General features: G+C 46.5%; 1 protein-coding gene across 2 annotated transcripts in view; it reads left to right on the forward strand.

Moving 5' to 3' along the window:
* The window catches only part of PIEZO1 (piezo type mechanosensitive ion channel component 1 (Er blood group)), a 179981-nt gene that overhangs the window by 141820 nt on the left and 17051 nt on the right, over positions 1 to 21110 (forward strand). The window contains exons 25-44 of one of the 2 annotated variants that reach the window (XM_074201207.1): positions 37 to 280; positions 387 to 483; positions 896 to 1064; positions 3533 to 3622; positions 3899 to 3984; positions 4614 to 4685; positions 6997 to 7097; positions 9263 to 9380; positions 9741 to 9797; positions 10564 to 10736; positions 11971 to 12077; positions 12415 to 12627; positions 13292 to 13550; positions 14061 to 14249; positions 14509 to 14878; positions 15933 to 16035; positions 16334 to 16481; positions 18857 to 19071; positions 19509 to 19667; positions 20033 to 20180. In XM_074201207.1, coding sequence (XP_074057308.1) covers positions 37 to 280; positions 387 to 483; positions 896 to 1064; positions 3533 to 3622; positions 3899 to 3984; positions 4614 to 4685; positions 6997 to 7097; positions 9263 to 9380; positions 9741 to 9797; positions 10564 to 10736; positions 11971 to 12077; positions 12415 to 12627; positions 13292 to 13550; positions 14061 to 14249; positions 14509 to 14878; positions 15933 to 16035; positions 16334 to 16481; positions 18857 to 19071; positions 19509 to 19667; positions 20033 to 20180 — 3118 coding nt within the window. The remainder of the gene's footprint in view (positions 1 to 36; positions 281 to 386; positions 484 to 895; positions 1065 to 3532; positions 3623 to 3898; positions 3985 to 4613; positions 4686 to 6996; positions 7098 to 9262; positions 9381 to 9740; positions 9798 to 10563; positions 10737 to 11970; positions 12078 to 12414; positions 12628 to 13291; positions 13551 to 14060; positions 14250 to 14508; positions 14879 to 15932; positions 16036 to 16333; positions 16482 to 18856; positions 19072 to 19508; positions 19668 to 20032; positions 20181 to 21110) is intronic. The other variant, XM_074201216.1, reaches the window with a different exon arrangement.

The following is a 21110-nucleotide window of genomic DNA, read 5'->3' on the forward strand; positions in this document are numbered from 1 at the left end:
GGCTGACCTCCCCCCTACCCCCGCTCCACCCCATAGGTCCTACCTGGACATGCTGAAAGTAGCTGTGTTCCGCTATCTCTTCTGGATGGTGCTGGTGGTGGTGTTCATCACAGGCGCCACCCGCATCAGTATCTTTGGCCTGGGCTACCTGCTTGCCTGTTTTTATCTGCTGCTCTTTGGGACCACCCTGCTACAGAAGAGCACCAAGGCTCAGCTAGTTCTTTGGGACTGCCTCATTCTGTACAACGTCACTGTCATCATCTCCAAGAACATGCTTTCGGTGAGTCTCCCAAGACCGGTGGGCCTTTCCTGCTGCACCCACCCTCACCAGGAAGAGCCCTCAGACCCTGATAGCCCTGTCCCTTCCTTCCTCTTCTTTCTTGCAGCTCCTTTCCTGTGTCTTTGTGCAGCAAATGCAGAATAATTTCTGTTGGGTCATCCAGGTCTTCAGCCTGGTGTGCACAGTCAAAGGCTACTATGACCGTGAGTGAAAAAAGGAGCTTAAGGGAGGTTGGGGTGTTAACTAGCATTTTTATGGAGCTTGAAAGTTTAGAAAGAGGATAAGAGGGAACTGGAGTCCTGCTATTTATGGGCTAGGGAAAAGCCATGTCCCCAAGAAGGGAAGGCAGAGGGGCCCAGGCTTCCAGAGACAGAAGAGATCCAGTTGGTAACCCAGAAGGCCTTCAGTGAGGTCTACAGTATTGTGGGAGGGGGACCAGAAGAAAGGATGAGATGTTTAAGGGGATGAAGTGTGTGTGTGTGTGTGTGTGTGTGTGTGTGTGTGTGTGTGTGCACACGCACACACACGTGCGTGCATTTATATGGGTTGGGAAAAGCTGGGGAAGTGACTCTGGTAGGGTTGGATAATCTGGGTGCTGGGATACTGTCTCTTTAGCCAAAGACATGAGCAAGGACCAGGACTGTATATTGCCTGTGGAGGAGGCTGGCATCATCTGGGACAGTATTTGCTTCTTCTTCCTCCTTCTGCAACGACGCATCTTCCTTAGTTACTATTTCCTACATGTCATGGCTGACCTGAAGGCCACAGCACTACTGACTTCCAGGTGCGGAGAAGGGCAAGCAGAGGGACAGGGGATCGTTGATGCTGTGACTTTTGCCTCAATATGATATTCAGTTTGTAAGATTAGCATTCCAGAAGCTGTTGCTTCCTTTGTTCTTCTGAGTTTTGTTAGGGAAGTTTGAGTAAGATGGCCAGTGGATAATGGGACCTTGATGATTGACTTGTTGTTCAAGCAACCATTGACTCAACCAACTGCTTCAATCACTCCATCAATCAATAGGGATTTATTGGGACAGCTAGGTGGCACAGTGAATAGAACACCAGCCCTGGAGTCAGGAGGACCAGGGTTCAAATCCAGCCTCAGACATTTGATATTTTCCAGCTATGTGACCTTGAGCAAATCACTTAAACCTACTGCCTTGCCAAAAAAAAATTAAAAAGGATTTATTAAGAGTCTTTATCTCCTAACATGCAATTTCACATAATTATACTTTTTTCTATACAAAATTGAACTTTTTGCTAAAAAGCTGAGTAAAAGATACTAATATATTACATTTAAATGACATACAATTTCAAACAAGATTTAAAGAAATACGGTTAAGTACAATACTAAATTTGAACTGTTCTCAAATACTGCTTAATTTGAAACAAGGTCATGTAATACAATACTGAAGAGAAGCCAAGAACCCTAGGCAACAGCTCAGTCACTTATGGAGTGATCTTGAGTAGGTTACTTCCCAGGTCTTTAAAATGAGTGTGCTGAACAAGATGATCTCTAAGGTCCCATCCAGCTATGATTCTGTGACCATGATTTTCTTCCAGACTTGAGTAAAATACAGTCTATAAACTGTGATCTTTTCGGTTCCTGACTCCCCCCCACCACCATCCCTAACTGGCTCTTGGCTAGAGGCAAAGATGCCTTTTAACCAATTCTAAGAAAGCCAAGATCAATTTTTTCAAGGAATTAATGATTTTTGACTCTTTCCCTGTTTATGTCCAAAAGAAAGAAAATGATTTCCTTCTGACTCCCAACCAGCTGGTTTTTCCTCTGCCAGATCTGTATATCTTCCTTGGCCCCCTATCCTTTTAAACTGATAGAACCACAGACATTGTTTATCCAAAGTCACACAGTCACTCCCTTCAAACTGATTTACATTGAATGCTTAGGTGAATTTTATATAATTATCATATACATATTATATAAAATATTATATCCAATCCATAATGTCCCATTATGGATTGGATATAATTTTTTGAATAGTACATATAACATTTTATAAAATATTTAAGTAATACAAGATATAAGAACACTGGAGACTCTGGATGGTTGAATACATTATAAAGGTTTCTCCACAGAGACCAAGGGGATTGGGCAGGGACAAATTAAAAGCAGATAATTTGCCTTCTCTCACTGTTCAGGACTCAGCCCAGAGATTCCAGATTATGGTCCCCTCCCCTTGCCCCATATGGGCTATCCTTAAAGCTGCTGTAGATTTCCCTTGATGTATCTGCCTCTTAGATGGTCAGTCCAAGGACAGTTGGGAGACAACTCTGAAATATAATTTTCTTTCTTCTATTTTTTTTTGCAAGGCAATGGGATTGAGTGATTTGCCCAAGGCCACCCAGCTAGGTAATTATTAAGTATCTGAGGTCAGATTTGAACTCACGTCCTCCTGACTCCAGGGCCAGGGTTCTATCCACTGTGCTTCCTAGCTTCCTGGAAGATAATTTTCTATGAACTCCACCTCTTAACTACCACCTAGAATCTGGGATATCTGAGGGTCAGGGTATTAATGGTAAACTGACTTGATTTGGCATATATTCTCAGTGTTCATCACTATACTAGCCTCTTTTGGGGTAAAGAAACATGGAAGACTTGATCCTTGCCTTCAGGGGCATAGTTATATAGTCAGATAGATATAGATAGAATATTTATTAAACACCTACTATGAGCCAAGCACTCTGCTGAGTTCTTAGGATGCAAATACAAGCAAAGAAAACCCATCCAATTCCTCAAGAAACTTCTATTCTAATAGAGGAAGAAAGCACAAAAGAAAAAACTAAAAAGGAAAGAGGAAGGGGCAAAGGTTAGTCCCTCAAAGGAAAAAGATTGCAAGAACTGACAGTGCCTCAGTCTTGGAGACTGGTTCCTGGCTCATCAATCAGAGGTAGTACAAGAACAGAATGATGCTAGTAATTAGATAACTAGATACTACTTAAAATTTAATGGGGCTTCAGAAAAGGGGAGGATCAACTTGAGCTGAAAGGTTTTCAGGAAGGTTACCTGGATTAGCCATTATCTATTGTGAGGATTTGGAGAAGCAGGGAAGAGGAGTCAGACATTTCAAGTCTGGCTGGAGTTGGGAATGAGATGGTTTCTGGGAGATTAAGTACTGGCAGAGAAGATGAGGTGGCCAACGGACATGGAGTAGTCTCAAGGGTGGAGTCTCTTTTCCTACAGACTTGGGGTAGATGAAAAGGGGTCTCTGACATCTCTTCTTCTCTCTGTAGGGGCTTTGCTCTATACAAGGCCTCAATCCTTAAGAGCATCAATTTCCATCGGCAGGCAGAGGAAAAGTCCTTGGCACAGCTGAAAAGACAGTAAGTGTCCTCTCTGTCCCCCTTCTAGGACCACAACAACTATGAGATCTTTGAGGCAGATGCAGGCTGGTGTCCCAAGGTATCAGCCAAAAAACATCTGCCCCAGTAAAGGGAGCAAAGTAGTTTTGATAGATGGAGTCTACATCATCATCTCTCTGAAATGGGTCAGGGTATGGACCATTTGGGGGGAAGAAAGTGAAGCAGGAGCTGAATGATTTGTACTGAGCTAAGCCAGAGAAATGATTTTGAGGGCCATTTGACCTTTTCTTCTGCCAGGATGGAAAGGATCCGAGCCAAACAGGAGAAGCATCGCCTAGGGCGGACATCCAGTGAAAGCCCTGGGGACCCAGATCAAGATCCAGGTGAGAACCAGTCCTGCCATAGGGGGGCCCCTGGAGGATTGCACACCCATCCTGAGGGTGGGGATTAGATCTAACTACTGCACTTCCCAAGCAATCCTCAGCCCACCTCCATCCCATCTTCAATCTGCCATGTCACTCTTTATACCACAGATGTGACCAAGTATCAATAACAAAGGGGAAGCTTACTGCCTGGGCTGACAAGGCATCGAGCTGAGAATTCTGGAGAGAGTTCTGCCGGGCACTGCCCACCTTGCCATATGTCCTGTTCTTCTGTTTGACCCTGTGTGTCTTTGTCTGTGTTATACGGCTCAAAAGGGCCATGTGACAAGGCAGAAAGAACCCCAGAAGCATATACACACACACAGACACACACACACACACAGAAACATACACACACACACACACACACACACACAAACACACACACACATCCTCTCAGCATCAGATGCCCACTTACACATAATCTGAAGCAGGGAGAGCATCACATCACCTGCCCCTCATCTGTGCTATCTTCACCTAAGTAACTGGCCCACAATACAGACTCCTCTGGAGTCACCTTTCCTCAAGGTCCCATGCTCCCTCAGTCCAGTAACAACACATTTCACATTCTCATCATGCCCATTCTGCAGAGCCAAGTGACCCGAGCGGCTCTTCCCAACCCAGAAGGCGATGGTGGCGACCCTGGTTAGACCACGCCACAGGTACAACTTCCTCCTCCCTGACTGGGGCCTCAGCAGACTTGCTGTCCAGCCCTAGCCTTGCAATACTAACTGGATTGATGCCTGGAGGTGTTCCCTTCTTTAATGCAACTAGGAACCCCTGACTTAGCATGACCTTCCTTGCCTTGGTGGCAGGGCTCCCAATACCTTAATCTCTGAATTTTCCTTTACCATCCTCTCTCTTCTCTCTTCCTTTCTTCTCCCACCCCCTTCTCTCTTTTCCATTTCTCTTGGACCCATTTACCCCCCCCATATATATAAAAGATTGAACTATGGAAAAAAGTGATGACCAAGAACCAGCATGGATCCATAAAGTCATTCATAGTCATGATGGGCTATCCTCATTTCCTTTGTTGACATGATTATTAAACAAGTAAAAGGGGAATGTTATGGATGAAATTTACCTGATGTAAACCAAGCCTTTGACAAAAGTGTCCCACACTATTCTCAAAAACAAGGAAAGATATGGATTGGACAATAGTACAATTAGATGAATTTGAAACTGGAAAAGAAAATGACAAACCACTCCAATATCTTTGCCTTTACTCTACCCTCTTGGCTCTGTCCCCCATGCCAGTATCTTTGCCAAGAAATGGGGTCACAAAGAATCAGACCAGACTGAACATTGTAATTGGATAAAACATAGATGGCTGAACTCTTAAGAGAAACCATTGATTTGTGTCATTTTGGAGTGTGTCCAGAGAGGAGCAGCCAAAATGGTGAAAGCCTTTGAGTCCCCATCATACGAGGATAGGTTGGAGAAACCAGACATGTTTAGCTTGAGAAGAGAAGACTCTTGGGGAGTCACAATAGCTGTCCTCTAGTACTTGAAGGGTTATCAGGGATTAGCCTGGTACCATGTGGCCACCAAGGACAGAGCTGTTCTTGGGTATACACTCTTTTGTTTTTTTCTTTTTTTTTAGGTTTTTTTTTTTTTTGGCAAGGCAAATGGGGTTAAGTGGCTTGCCCAAGGCCACACAGCTAGGTAATTATTAAGTGTCTGAGACTGGATTTGAACCCAGGTCCTCCTGACTCCAAGGCCGGTGCTTTATCCACTACGCCACCTAGCCGCCCCTACACTCTTTTAAAAAAAATATTTCAAATTTTCCCTCCGGCTTTCCCCTTTTTCCTCCAAAAAGCCTATATATTTTTTTTCAAGAGTTTTCCAAGTCTTCTCCTTTTTGGTATTCTCTCTCCCTCTTTCCCTTCCGCCTTCTCTCTATCCTCTGGTCTCTACAAGAGGCGAGATCTAATACTCCCATCTCCCCTCCATCCTCACCTTGTCTCTGTCCTTGTCCCCGTCTTCAACCTTGTCCACGTCCTGGTCTTTGGCTCTGTCCCTGTGCCCATCCCTGTTTGGTTTGATTTGCTGCTTATATCCATGATGCTGTGGCTGCCACTGCCTCCCCTTGCCTCCAGCTGCCTTGCTTGGCTGTGCATGACGGATGTGCTTGCTGCTCATGATCCCATCTCCTCTGGACCCACTGGTTCATCTGAGGAGCCGTAGGGCAGGGAGGGGGGAGATCTTACGATGAGGTATAGTTGAGAGAGTAGGGGGCTACCCCCAATCCTCACGGCTTATTAAAAACCAACCAAACAACAGGCTGCCTTGGAAACTGTGAGAACAGAAACCCCTCTCCACCTTGAGCTCAGGGGACATCCTGCTAGTTCATTCCCTTCCTCAGTTTCTTTCTTAGGATAAGGAGAAATGATCCCTATCCCTGGAATTTTCCAGGCTCTGAAGACCAGGGTTTATGCCATTATTGATATCTTCAACCACAGAGAGAATTGAAATAGGAAACGTCATGTGCTCTTATCTTTCTCAGGTGGGCAGAGGCAATCCTGGGTCAGCCCACTTGAGAAATGATACTGTTACCTGATAAGAGTAGCATAGGACTACCTGATAATACTACTCTACCCGCGCCCCCCAAGGTGTGCAAATAACCTTATATATGTTATTCCACGGGATCCTCACAATGCCCCTTCAAGACAGCTACAATGGGTGTCATTATCCTCATTTTACTGTTGAGAAAACTGAGGTTCAGGGAAAGGAAATGACTTGTGCAGAATCATAATTTTGTGATCATAGTTGCCCCCCCCAGCTTCCCTCCCTTTGTGGAATGGATCCAAGTAAACTCTTAAAAGTTGACCCACTTCAGCTCTTCCTAACCCTAAACTAGGAGATTTGGGTAGTGCCAGAGGCGGGGCAGGGAGGGAAGGAGCCAGGAGACTGTGATCCTAGGATCCCAGCCCTGGACCAGATCAGGGCTGCATTCCTTCCCACCCCCCACAGTGATCCACTCTGGGGATTACTACCTGTTTGAGTCGGACAGTGAGGAAGAAGAGGAAGCACTGCCCGAGGACCCCAGGCCTTCATCACAGACTGCCTTCCAGGTCGGTGAGGTCAAAAGAGAGGGGTTGGGGAATGCTGGGGCTATCGTACTCTAAGGCTCTGATATCTTCCTTCAACTTCTCATCCCCAACACACCTCTGATAATCCTGAGGGAACTGATTGTGCTTTTCTGGAACTTGCCTAGACCACCGCTGCCAGAGACCGCTTCCCTCTTGAATAAGGCAGTGCCCATTACACAATTTGTTACAAGGATTTTGTTTTTCTGTTTGTTTTATTTTGTTGGGAACAGAAAAAAATAAAAGTTTGTGAACTGAAAATTAAAAAACAAAACGAAACTACTGCATCTCGGCACCAGGCCCCTACATCCATACCTGTTTGATAAGTACTCTGTGTTGGGCTATGGGAGAGATGGAGAAGTATGGGAGACATGGACTCCTCCCCCTTACAATCAATCAATAAAATATTTATTAATTATTATTTTTATTATTATTAATTATATTAACTAATATTTCTTAAGACCTTGTTAGATGTCAGACACTAGTAAGCATTGGGGATACAAAAATGAAAAAGACAGTCCCTATCCTCAGGGAACTTAAAATCTAATGAGGGAAAAATCACATAAAGTGAAGTTAAAAAGTAGGGAGAGGGCCTTAGGGTGTGGGATGGTGGAAAAGTCAAATAATGTCAAAATGAGTCCAGTTTTCTCCTATAAAATGGGGGGTTGGATTCCATGAACTAACACTAAAGTTCCTTCCCACTAAAATCCCTGCTATGATGACTTCCAAATGAATCACAGATGCAGACAATATTAGAACCAGAATTCTCTTATTAGGGTGGTACAGCCAGCTACTAAAATCATAGAGGAAAAAGTTGGGGTTGAGGGCTGCAGTGGTAAGGATAGAAAAAGATCTCCCAACCCCATGGTGTAGGCAGAACACCCTTTCAATCCAGATGAGCCCTGAAAAAAATCCCCCAATCTCAAGAGTACCTGCTAGCTCTACCTTTCCTTTCTTCCTCCATCCTGAATCACTAGCACTAAAGTCCTGGTCCTCACCTGCCCTTTTGATCGTGAGTCCTAGAGAGGTACCTTAGAGATTTGGGGTAACTTGTTATATAACACCCTCATTTTTTAGGGGAAGAAATTGAAGTCTAGAAAAAGGTAATGACTTACTCAATGACTTAAGAGTTCATGGAAGAGTTAGGACTTTTGGATCTTCCTCCAGGGCTCTTTCCATGGTTTCATGTCACCCTTCAGATAAGGCTTTCCAGGTTTCCCTGTACCTTCCCCAAATCTTTCATCATTTCTTATATAATATTGAACTACCCTAACTTGTAAAACCATTCCCCAGCTAATGAACTTCCCCTCCATTTCCAAAAAGAGAGATATTATAATTATTTTTGTACTTCTGGGTCCTCCTCTCCTTGATCTCTTTGGATGCCTAGACCTAGTAATAGAATTGCTTTGCGTAGTTTAACAAAATTCTTGGCATAGTACCAAATCGCTTTCCAGAATAACTGAACCCATTCGTACAACAACCAATGGTTTATTAATATGCCCGTTTTCTCACAGCCCCTCCAACACATATCACTTTCCTCTTTGGTTATCTTTGCCAATCTGATGGTATGAGGTGGAATGTTGCTATAATCTGCATTTCTCTAGTAGTAATTTGGTGCATTTTTCCATGGCTGCTACATTTATTCCTTTGAAAACTACCTATTCTTTTTTTTCAATTTATCCCATTTTATCAATTGTATTCATTTTAACTTAAGTATTCACAATGCATTAGAAGGAACCATCCCTAAACCCTCTTAATTCTAGTGTCTTTTTCCTTATATTTATACTGTATATAGCTTATTTGTACATCTTTATTGTCTCCCTGTTAAGCAGAGAGCAAGGAATTGTCTTTTGCCTTTTTCTTCCCACAACTTAGCACAGTGTCAGGCCCAGTGGTTACTATTTATTAATTAAATGACCTAGGTTCAAATCCTGACTCCCTCTACTGCTTGGGTGACCTCTATGGGTCTCAGTTTATTAATCTGTAAAATGAAGAGCTCAGGCCAGATGGTCTCTTCTAGCTTTGTAACTAGAGTCCTTGTGGTCTTTACCAATGAGCCCATTCCAAAAGAGAAGGAAACAAAGACAGTAGTTGGCTGGGACCCACCCACATGTGGGGTCAAATCACCTACACATTTTTCCTTGGCACAGCTGGCATATCAGGCATGGGTGACCAACCCTCAGACTGTCTTGAGAAGACGGCGGCAGGAGCAGCAGGAACAGCAGCTCCAAGAGGCTGGAGAAGGCCCCGCCACTGGGCAGCTGGACGGTAGGGGGGTCATGGGAATAGAGAGAGGAGGTAGAGTGCTGTCCATCACTGACCTGAAAGGATGCTGGTCTCTGGGGTTAAGGACCAGTCGGGACCTAAGGGCTCTCTCTACCCTTGTCCAACCTGCTGTCCTCCATCCCCCTCCTTTCTCTGGAATTCCCAGCCAATTCTGTTACTATCTGTGCTTGGCCCACCTCGGGGGGTGGGATTGAGCTGCATGGAATGGGCAGGTCTGCTACTCTGGTTGTGTGTGCACGTGTGTGTTGGGGTGGCGGCTCCCCCATGTTGAACACACAGAAGGTACTTGAGAAAACAAGTGCTTTGAGTTGACCTGCTTCTCTGTCTGTCCATATGTCCCAGGGAACAGTGACCACCCAGACTCTGAGCTATCAGGGAGCCAGGAAGAAGAGGTGCCAGGTGAGTGAGAGCAGAGTAAGCTCCTCCCTTGACGGGTTCTGTGAGGTCTCAGTAGGTGCCCATTTGCCAGGTGGGCAGTATGCAGGACTGAAAGTGGCTAGGATACCCCAGCTTAGTGGTATGATACAGACATTGATCTCTTCCCTCTTGTCCTTGGGAGTGTGCAGACAGTCCACAAACATCACTGTTCCACCTTAGGTGCTCAGGAACACAGACCCCCACATGACTCTGACACCTCTAACTAACTCAAAAGTTGGAGCATGGGGGCACATGAGCAATTTCCTCTCTAAAAGCAGGAATGAGCCACCTCCAGACTAGTCTGTAACCTGGATTATGTCACCCACACCTCCAGAACTCCCCACTCTAGGTCAGACCTCAAACACATCTCTCAGTCCAGGTCTGATCCAGGGACCATCTGGAAATGACAGATGGGGTCACTTGAGACTAGATCTTAAGCTGCCTTAAGGGGAAAGAGCATTGGCTCGAGAGTCAGAGGACCCAGGATCAGATCCTGCCTATGAGATATGTCTTAAGTCACTTTGGGTGGAGTCTTTTGACTTCTCTGGCACTCAGTTTCCCCATCTGTAAAATGAGGGAATTGACGTAAATGACCTCTAAGATCCCTTCCATCTCTGGTTCTAGGCCCCTGTGCTCTGGGAGCACCCCCTTCCCTTGCCTCCCCAACTTCTAGGAATGAGCAGGGTGGTGGGTGGGAGGGGGCTGCTCCTCTCCCAGACAGCTCAGTCCTCCACTCCCTCCCCCACAGGCAGGAACAACATGATGCAGCGCCTCCTGAATATCCTGCACTTCCTGTGGGTGCTGGGCCAGGCAGGGGTGGATGGGTTGACCCAGTGGCTCAATACCTTCACCCAGCACCATTCCACCATATCCACCGTGCTTCGGGCCGAACGCTACGTCCTCACTCAGGAGCTTCTCAAGGTGCTCCACAAGAGAAGGGAATGGGGGAAATTGGCGGGTGGGTCAGGAAGGGGCAGCCTTCCCAGGCACCGCTCACCTGGCTTGGGCAGGTGATGCAGAGCCTCCTCCTTCACTTCAGTACATCCAACAAACATCTGTTAGAAGACAGTATTCTGTAGTAGGCCCAGGGGGGAAAACAGGATGAGTAAGACCCTGCCCTCTTGGAGTTTATAATCAATGGAGCAAGATGTCAGGAGCCTCTTTCTTTGTTGACCTCTACTGAGCCTCCCACCATCAGGAACCTCTTTCTGTGGTGGCCCCTACTGAACTTCCCACCTTCAGGAGCCCCCCTTCTGAGATGACCCCTACTGAGCCTCCCACCATCAGGAGCCCCCATTTCCTACTGCCAAATGGAGCATTGGGTGTTTACTCCTGGAGGCACTGGCTTTGTAGCCAAAGGTTCTGAGATCAAAACCTGGCTGCATTGTTTACTGTCTTGTGTGAGATTTTGAGCAAGTCACCTAATCTCTGCAGGCCTGTTTCCTTATCTGTTACATAAGAGGGTTAATCTAGGTGGTCTCTGAGGTCCCTTCCTGTTCTAAATATATGTTCCTCATTGCTTGCCTAAACTATTTCAAAAATCTCTGATCAGGTCTACTTGTTTTCTGACTCTTCCCTCTCCAGTCCATCAAATAACTATCAAAATAATATTTCTACTTCATTCAAAGACTTCCACAATCCTATATAGACATCCTCAGGCTTATTTCACTGTTCTTCTCTGTCCTAGAAAACTGCACCTGCCATCCCCCACCTCCCAGCATTTGCCTGTAATACCCTCCTTTTTCATCTCCTTGCTAAAATCTTGCTAGTGCTTCCAGGCCCCTTCTTATAGTTTTCACTTACCCCCTCTGGAAGTGATTTCTCGTTTTCAAATTATTAGTAGAACAATTTGTTTGGGTCTCAGTTTTGGTCCTAACTATTCCTCATTCCAGACTGTGTGCGTGTTCCATCCTAGGAAGCTCCCTGAGGGCAGGACTGTGTTGCTTTACTTCTTCATTTCCCTAGCAACCATGTAGTAGATGCTAAATAAATGTGTGTGGAATGAATGAATGAAAGCACTGGCCAGCCCTGAGTGTTTCAGTGGAGCATATGAGGCAGGCTGAGAGAGGAGAGTGGGCAAAAGAGGCATGGGCCTGGCCCCAAGAGGACCCTGTAGCCTTGCCTGACCACTCAGAGCTTCCCCCACCCCCCACAGGGAGGTTACTTTCAACGGGGCGTGCTAGATGGGCTGTACTTGGTGGAGGAAGAAGAAGAGCTTGAGCTGCCGAGCCCTTACAGTAGAGACTTCAGCACAACTTCAAGGCAGGTGCATAGGGGGTATCATGGGTGGGAAGGCACTAAGCGACCTGGGGAGGAGATGGGTTCTTAGATTGATTTCTCCCCCCTCCCCCCACACACCCCCATTCGTGTCCTTCTTCTTCCTCAAAGCTGCTATTGTCACCACACTTTGGTCCCCCCCCAGATAATGACCATGTCCTCCAATTCCCATTCTAATATCTGCCCCCAAGCACCAAAGAGTGTTGGTGCAACCCCAACATTCTCCCCAGGCTCATGACCCTTTCTTAAAGAAGCCTAGAAGAACCCTGCCCCCATCCTCCAAGATTCCCCTCTGATGGTGTCTGTTACCCCTTCCTCACAGTGGGCATGGGGCAGAAGAGATACTCAGCAGTGCGAGTGAATATACAGGGGTCACAAGCCCCCTGACCACAGGTTATAACACCCAGAGCCCCAGTGAGGAGCTCATTGGGACCCTGGACACCCCTGGAGATGGAGACGCCCCTCAGGGCTCCCAAGAGCTCCTGGTCCACCCAGAAATCCGGAAAAGGACAGCAAGCGAACTACTTCTCAACAGGTACCCCCTCCCCCAACCTTGCCTTGTCCTTCTTTCCCAAACACAAACCTGTAGCATCCTGATGTTGGAGGTCGCCTCATCTGTCCTACCTAAGCCCACCTTAAAAGAGTACCTGATCTTTACTGGTCATCCAACCTCTGATTGAAGCTTCATGTAACCAAGAATTCCCTTCCTCCTGAGCCTCCCTTGGGGCACCTCTGATTGTTGAGAAGTATTTTTCTTCTTTCTAAGTGGTATCTGCTCCGCTGGAGATTCTGCTCATTGTTCATAGTTCCACCTTCTGGGGAGAAAAAGGACAAGTCTAAGTCTTCTTGTACTAAGCCTTCTTTCATTGGCTGTCCCCTCCCTCAAGGACTGGCCCCCCATCTCTCATAGAACGTACAAGAATTAGAAGAGACTTCAAGAGCCATTCCAGTTCAACCCCATTGTTTCACAAAGGGAAAGCTGAGGCTCAGGGATTAAGTGAGATTTTAATCCAAGTCCTCTCATGGGAATCTTGGCTAAGAGAATGCCTGGCTCCAGTCCAGGGTATCCAGAAGGAAGTCTGAATCAGGGAGATGGTGAAGGTGCTTGGGGTCCAGCCTTGCCTGTCCTCTTGCCCTGGATGATGTGGCTGGGGCAATGGAGACACTTCTGTCATCGTCCCCAACTCCTCCTTCCACAGGCGATTCAGATTTGAGGAGCTAGAGGCATCTGAGCGCTTTTATAGGAATCAAAGTCGGACCTTGAGGTTGCTGCAGGCCCTCTACCTCTTTGTGGCTGCCCACTCTGAACTAGTCTGCTACTTCATCATCATCCTCAACAACATGGTCACGGCCTCCGCTGCCTCCTTAGTGCTGCCTGTGATGGTGTTCCTCTGGGCCATGTTGTCTATTCCCCGTCCCAGCAAGCGCTTCTGGATGACAGCCATCATCTTCACTGAGGTGGGAGGACCAAAAAATGTCAGAGCTGGGAGGGCCCTTGGAACACAGAAGGTCAGGGCTGGGAGGGTCCATAGAACACAGAAGGTCAGAGCTAAGAGGGACATAGAACACAGAAGGTCAGAACTGGGAGGGTCCTAAGAACACAGAAGGTCAGACCTGGGAGGGCCCTTAGAACAAAGAAGATCAGAACTAAGAGGGACATAGAACACAGAAGGTCAGAGCTTGGAGGGCCCTTAGAACACAGGTCAGAACTGGGCAGACCTTAGAACACAGGTCAGAAATGAAAGGGAGCTTAGAACACAAAAGGTCAGAGCTGGGATGGATCTTAGAACATAGAAGGTCAGACCTTAGATTTAAAAGAGGTCAATTAGTCCACACCTCTCATGGTGTGGATAGTGGGATTGAGTGGGGGTTGGGAGGGAAAGCCAGTCCCTGAGCAAGGCAGCCTGGGGTCAGCAGGGCAGCAAGGGTGACTGTGGTGCCTGGAGCTCCCCTTTCTCTCCTGGGCAGGTGATGGTAGTGATCAAGTACCTGTTCCAGTTCGGCTTCTTCCCCTGGAACAGCTCCTCTGTGCTGCGTCGTTATGAGAACAAGCCTTACTTCGCACCCAGAATTTTGGGCTTGGAGAAGACCGACAGCTACATCAAGTATGACCTGGTCCAGCTCTTGGCTCTTTTCTTTCACCGGTCCCTGCTGCTGGTAAGCCCTGGCACTGGGCTGGGGGGGAGGCATGGGCAAGCAGGACCCTCCTCCTTGTTTCCCTCTCACTCCTACTTGGAGGAGAGTCTTGAGGTCAAAGGTCACTGTGCTCATGGGTTTGGACAAGCCTTGACCCACCTGGTCAGTTATGGACCCAGGTCCAGAAGCCAGGGGTAGGGGTCAGGGCTCCGGCAAAGTTGTGGGTTGTAGCCTAGGAGATGCCAGCTGCTCACACCAGCTTCCCCCTCCCTCTTCACAGTGCTATGGTCTGTGGGACCACGAAGGGGACACATTTACCAAGGAGCAGGATCAAGGCGAAGACCAAGAGAAGCAAATGCTGGAAGAAGAGGTCGAGCCAGAGCAGGTGATTCAGGATGAGGTGAAGACAGGAGTTCAGGACCAGCTGGAGGCTCAGGATGGAGTCCAAGACCAGTTGGAGGCTCAGGTTGGAGTCCAGGACCAGTCAGAGACTCAGGATGAAGTCCAGACTGAAGATGAAATCCAAGTGGAGGAGGAGAGCAAGGATGGAGCCCCGGCCCAGGTTGAAGCTCCCAAGGACACAAGACGATTCAGCCTGCGGTTCAGAAGGAAAAAGAAGAGCAAAGAACCCGCAGGGCTGGTGGCCATCGGTATCATAATAACGGTTCCCCTTGACTTTTGTACCCTTACCATCCCTTTCTGATCCTGCCAAGCACCAACCCATTCTTATTGCCTTAGAGCCTCCTGGTCTTGAATGCCTCCTCTGTAACTCCTTCCCTGGGTATCCCAAAGCACATCATTTAACCTCTCTCAGACTCAGTTTCTTCTGCTTTTAAAATGAGCATGCTGGGGCAGCTAGGTGATCTACAGTGCATAGAGCACCAGTCCTAGAGTCAGGAGGACCTGAGTTCAAATGTGACCTCAGACACTTAGTAGCTGTGTGACCTTGAGCACTTCTTACCCTCTTTACCTAAAAACCCTTAGAATAAGTTGGACTTATTCTATTGCTTGGACTAGCTCAGGGATTCTTAATGTCTTTTCAGTCATGGATCTCTTTGACAAACTGATGGAATCTTGAGATTCCTTCTCAGAGTAAATGCATAATCTCTTTAAATCCATAATATCAAATACAAAACATTACAGAGAAACAAAGTCTACTGTTAAAAAAGATAAATATTATTTCCCATCCAAGTTCCAGCCACTCTTAAAATCTATATTTCTAAGAATTCCTGGAATAGATGGATGATCTCTAAGACTAAGTCTATGATCCTATGAATCTCTGGGGCAAACAGGGCAGGTGTTATTTATCCCCATTTTGCAGACAAGGAAACTGAATCCTAGGGAGGATGATTGTCTTGCTTAAGGATATAAAAATAAGTCAGTAGCAGAAGCAAATCTGGGATCTGGATCCTCAAGACCTGGGAAAGCCCTCTAGGCATCTCTGGCCATTTATCCCTTCATCTTGGGTTTCTTGCTATTACTGGGCCCTGATGGGGCAGGAAGATAGGACCCCCAGTTTGTTCTCTCCTCCTTAGCCCCCTGGGACCCAGAGTAACTAGAGTAACCTGGGGTGGTGATGCCTTAGGAAGTAAGTAAAGGCCTATCCATGAGCCAGTGAAGCCCCAGATTCACAAATGACCTATCTCTCCAAGTCACAGCACCAGATCTGTCCCTATCTGACAAGTCTTCCTCCCTGCCCTGCAGAGGAAAAGGAAGAACCAAAGCCAAAAAAAGAGAAAAGGACGAGCCATCCCCAGGAGAAGATGAAGGCCACAGGACGCAAGATCAAGCACTTCTGCAAGACTATGTATGTACTCATAGTTTTGTACCCAGGACCAAACGCCATCATCTTGGGGCTTTGAGAGGGTGTATGGAAGGGATACTTGATCCGGGAGGGACAAAGAGATTGGCACTGATGGTGGCCCAAGACCCACCATCACCACTAACAGTCAGTCAGAAGAAATTGGGAATCATACCTTCACGGTTAAGCCAGACCTTTCCTTGGCCAGGGGCTGGTGCCTCTGTCCTTTCCTTGTTGTGATGGGGAAAGGGGATGCCCTGGAGATCTAATTATGAAGTTCTGAGGTGCTGTCTATTCCCAATAGGCTGCAGAATATATACCAGCCCATACGTTGTTTCTTCTGGGACATCCTCCATACCCAGTACCGAGCAGCCACTGATGTCTATGCCCTCATGTTCCTGGCAGATGTTGTTGACTTCATCATCATCGTCTTTGGCTTTTGGGCCTTTGGGGTAAGAAATATCCTCTTCCCACCAGTCATTCAACAGTGAGCTAGAGCATCTTGTCCAGCATTAATTTTAAATTCCTCTTGAGATTCTGGCTTTTCCCACAAGCCCTATTTGTGCTCATTGGTGTAGGGAAGGTAGGAAACACAGCTCCTGTCCACACTGATCAGAAGAGAGGGCAGACACTCCCTCACTCCAGTCTACCATCTTGCTTCATCTCTATTTCCCCACCAAAACTGACTCAATTCTCATTTTTTTTGTACCTGCTATAACAGGAATAACAGTCTACATTTTCCAGATTACAAAGTACTATCTTCATAACAACCATGAAAAAGAATGGAGTAAAAAGGATTATTCCCAGTTCCATTCAAGGAAATGGAGGCTCTGAGGAAATATATTCTCAGCTAATCAGTGTCAGAGCTGGGATTCAAACCATCTTAGGTCTTCAAGATCAATATTCTAAGGATGACTTAATGCACATATGAATAAAATGAATGAACACAGTTTAGTTAAACATTATGTGCTACACCCTGAGATTACAGATGTGAGATAGTCCTTGCCCTCAAGCAGCTTACATTCTAACAAAGGGTAATGACTTAGAAAGGGAGTGGAGACTAGAAGACATCACAAGGGTGGTGAAGGGAGCCAGTTGTCCTCTTTTCCTGTCATCTGACCTATCCAGAAGCAATCACAGTATATCGATTGGTTAGTCAAAAATAAAAACATGAGGTATGGTGACTGAAGGAGGGCAATAGATTGATGGCAGGATGTCGGCTCTTAGGGAGGCCCTGCTTTTCTGGTTAAATGGCTGGATCTGGGCCTATGGATATAATGGGTCACCACCAATCAAGACAGCCTTAATGCAGTAGACAGAATGAGAACAGGGATGGGAAGGGGGAAGAAGAATGGAGATGATCTTCAGTGGTCTGATCCAGAGAATACTGTTTCAGCTGCGAGGCACTACACCAAGCTGCTGCCCAGTTGGCACCAGGTCCTAGTGGCAGGCAGAGCTGAGGGGCAGGGGGCTTGCCTGATCATCTCAGCCCACACTAATCACTCCCTCTTTTAGCCCCTAATGTCTATACCCTATAATCTAGAACCTTCTTCTATTTCTCCAGACCTACCTTCCTACTTTTCTTACTCAAATATTTCTTATGCTGTGTGTGAGGTTCTGCTGGCACATCCTCATCCACTATCTGTCTAATTTTTTCTAATCGTTTAAGGCATTAGTCTTATTTCCACAATTGAGTGAAGCTCTCTACACTTGGGGAGTAGGGATGACCCACGGCAAATACATCACTTTTCTCTTGGTCTTAAATTTTCTAATCTCCATAGTATATAAAAAAAGAAAATTGGAGTCAGAAAGCCCTTGAGTTCAAATCCCTGCCTCCCAGGGACCTTAGTTTTCTCACTGCAAAATGGATAAAAGACTTACGGAGAATTTGTCTCCCATGTCTATCACTGAAGCTTAGGAGAGAGAATAAGCCCAGGACAGTGCTTTGAAGTGGTTACTACCATGTGGGAAGCAAAGGATAAAATCTGAGGCTACAAAGACAAAAATAAAAAATCCATGCCCTCGACCTTTCATTCCATTTCTATTTTCAACATGTGAAGAATACCTAGTGATAATAGTTATATAGTAGTTAAATAACATTTATATAGTAGTTAAATCACCCTGTGCTCACAACCATGATCAGAGAGAGCTATTGTCTTGCCCAGGGTCTCACAGGGAGTAAGTGATTGAGGCAGGATTTGAACTTGAATCTTTAAAAACAGCATGCTAACCACTGTGTCATCAGCTGCCTCTGTTTAACAAAATCATCATCTCTGACCTGTCTGTAGTCCAAAGTGGGATTTGACTCCAATCTTCCTTCCACTATTCCTTCCTGCTCTTAAATTCTAAAGTTCCTTGATTCTTTTCCACTGAATTTAGGATTGGCGACATAGCAGGAATTCACTAAAAGTTTTTAGCTGATTGGGAAGGAAGGATCAGAACTACAAGACAGAAATCCCTTGAGTCTCATGGAGATCCTGTCCATTTTCTGGAGCAAATCAAGAGACCTGGGTTCTAAACTCAACTCCATTGCTAGTTGTCTATGTGATCATAAACAAGTCACTTTCTTTCTCTAAGAATCAGTCTCTTCATCTGTTAAAAAGAAGGGATAGGGGCACCTAGGTGGCATAGTGGATAAAGCACCGGCCTTGGAGTCAGGAGTATCTCGGTTCAAATCCAGTCTCAGACACTTAATAATGACCTAGCTGTGTGGCCTTGGGCAAGCCACTTAACCCCATTTGCCTTGCAAAAAACTTAAAAAAAAAAGAAGGGATAGACAATAATCTCTAAGACTTTCTTGATTCTAAAATGTTCCTCATGCTTCCAGAAACATTCCGCAGCCACAGACATCACCTCCTCGCTGTCAGATGATCAGGTGCCTGAGGCCTTCCTCGTCATGTTGCTCATCCAGTTTGCTACTATGGTCATTGACCGAGCCCTGTACCTGCGTAAGACTGTGCTGGGAAAGCTCATCTTCCAGGTCATCTTAGTGTTTGGAATCCATCTCTGGATGTTCTTCATCCTCCCTGCTGTCACTGAGAGGTAGGCTTGGGGGGGGGGGGGGGGGAGTGGGGAGATGGAGGGGGAGGGGAAGGGGAAGGGGAAGGAATTGCATAATCTTTTCCCATGGCAAGGCTCCATATACATATAGACCAGGGATCCATGCCTTTGGTGGAGAGTAAAGAGAGGATTTGTATAGAGGGGCTCAGAGCCTTCCAGTCAATGGAGTCAATGCCACCATGGCTACAGGCAACAGGAGGGTTACATACTAAGGAATTAGCAGCTCCTTGGAATCCCAAAGTACTGGCTACATGGCTACATCTAATTGGAAGATCGGGGGGGGGGTCCCTTCTGGCTGAAGTTGGAGTCCCTTTGCCTGGAGTGATGGGGAGCAGATCCCAATACCTGTGTAGCTAGGGATATCCTTAGTCTTGCTCCCATGGTCTTGACTTTGGGATGCCATCTTCCTCTACTCACAGGATGTTCAGCCAGAATGCTGTGGCTCAACTGTGGTACTTTGTAAAGTGCATCTACTTTGCCCTATCAGCATACCAGATCCGTTGTGGGTACCCCACCCGCATCCTAGGCAACTTTCTCACCAAGAAATACAATCACCTCAACCTTTTCCTGTTCCAGGGGTAAGTAAGCTCTAGGTCTGTCCCTCCAGGTACTCCAAAGTCAGCTTCACCCAAGGGACCACCCATGTTCCAGTCGTAGAATTAGAAGGTATACCCTCTCATCGCTAGAACTTTGCTTCGAGTTTACCCCCAGCAGTCCAATCATAGGACATCATAAGAAGTTGAACTTGAAAGGGCCCTCAGGGATCACTAAGGCTAAAACCTCCCTATTTTACAGATGAGGAAATTGAGGCCCAGAGGAAGACAGTGATCCCAGTCAGAGGGTGGAGATCTAGGATGTCCCTCCTTTCCCTGCTAAGTGGCAGAGGTCATGGGAAGTGGGCAAGGTCAGCGGTTAACACATGAATCCTTCTGTCTGGGAGCAGATTTCGGTTGGTGCCGTTTTTGGTAGAGCTGCGGGCTGTGATGGACTGGGTATGGACGGATACTACACTATCCCTGTCCAACTGGATGTGTGTGGAGGATATCTATGCCAACATCTTCATCATCAAGTGCAGCCGAGAGACGGAGAAGGTAGCAATGAGCCTTTGAATCTGTGCAGGGTTAACAGAGACAAAGAGAGGGAGGGAAGAAGACAAAATGGCTGATGGATCAATGTTGGATGGCTGGCTGGCTGGCTGGCTGGCTGGATAATAAGAGATAGGTGAATGGAAGATAAGGCGTAAAAAAAATATTAAGTACCTACTCTATGTCAGACACGTACTAAGCTTCGGGGGTTGGAAGAAAGGTAAAAAAGATAGTCCCTACTCACAAGGAGGTACGGTTTAATGTCTGAGACAACAAGAAGCTACTATGTACAAACAAGTTATCTACAGAATAAATAGGAAATAATCAACAGAATGAAAGCACTAGGATTGAAAAATGGCTTCTTGTAGGAAGTAGAATTTTAATTGAGACTTGAAGGAAACCAGGAAGCACAGTTGAGGAGGGAGAGCATTCCAGACATTGGTAAGAGCCAGTGAAAATGGCGAGAGTGGGGAGATGGAGTGTCTTGTACCAGGGATGGCTAGGGGGCCAGTGTCACTGGATCACAAAGTGTGTGGCGCGGAAGAGGTGGGATTGAGGTGTAAGGTGTAAGAAAATTGGAGAAGTTGGAAGGAGCTAAATTATGAATGATCAATAGTCACCAGAATTTCTTTAGTGGGGAGGGGAGAGAAGGGGCATGGTCAGATCTGAACTTTAGGGAGATAGCTTGACAGCTGAGTGGAGAGGAGACTTGAGGCAGGCAGACTCATCAGCAGCTGTATCAATAGTCCAGGCAGGAAGGGGAGAGGGCCTGCACCAGAGTGGGGACCATGTCAGAGGCGAAGGGGTACCAAAGAATGATGTTACAAAAAGACAAAATCAATAGACCTTGGCAAGAGCTTGGGTCTGGAGGTGAAAGAAAGTGGAGGATCCAGGTTGCAAGCAGAGGTGACTGAGAGGAGGATGGTGCTCTCAGCC

This window comes from Macrotis lagotis, chromosome 1 (assembly GCF_037893015.1).
Source record: "Macrotis lagotis isolate mMagLag1 chromosome 1, bilby.v1.9.chrom.fasta, whole genome shotgun sequence".
Classification (NCBI taxonomy): domain Eukaryota; kingdom Metazoa; phylum Chordata; class Mammalia; order Peramelemorphia; family Peramelidae; genus Macrotis; species Macrotis lagotis.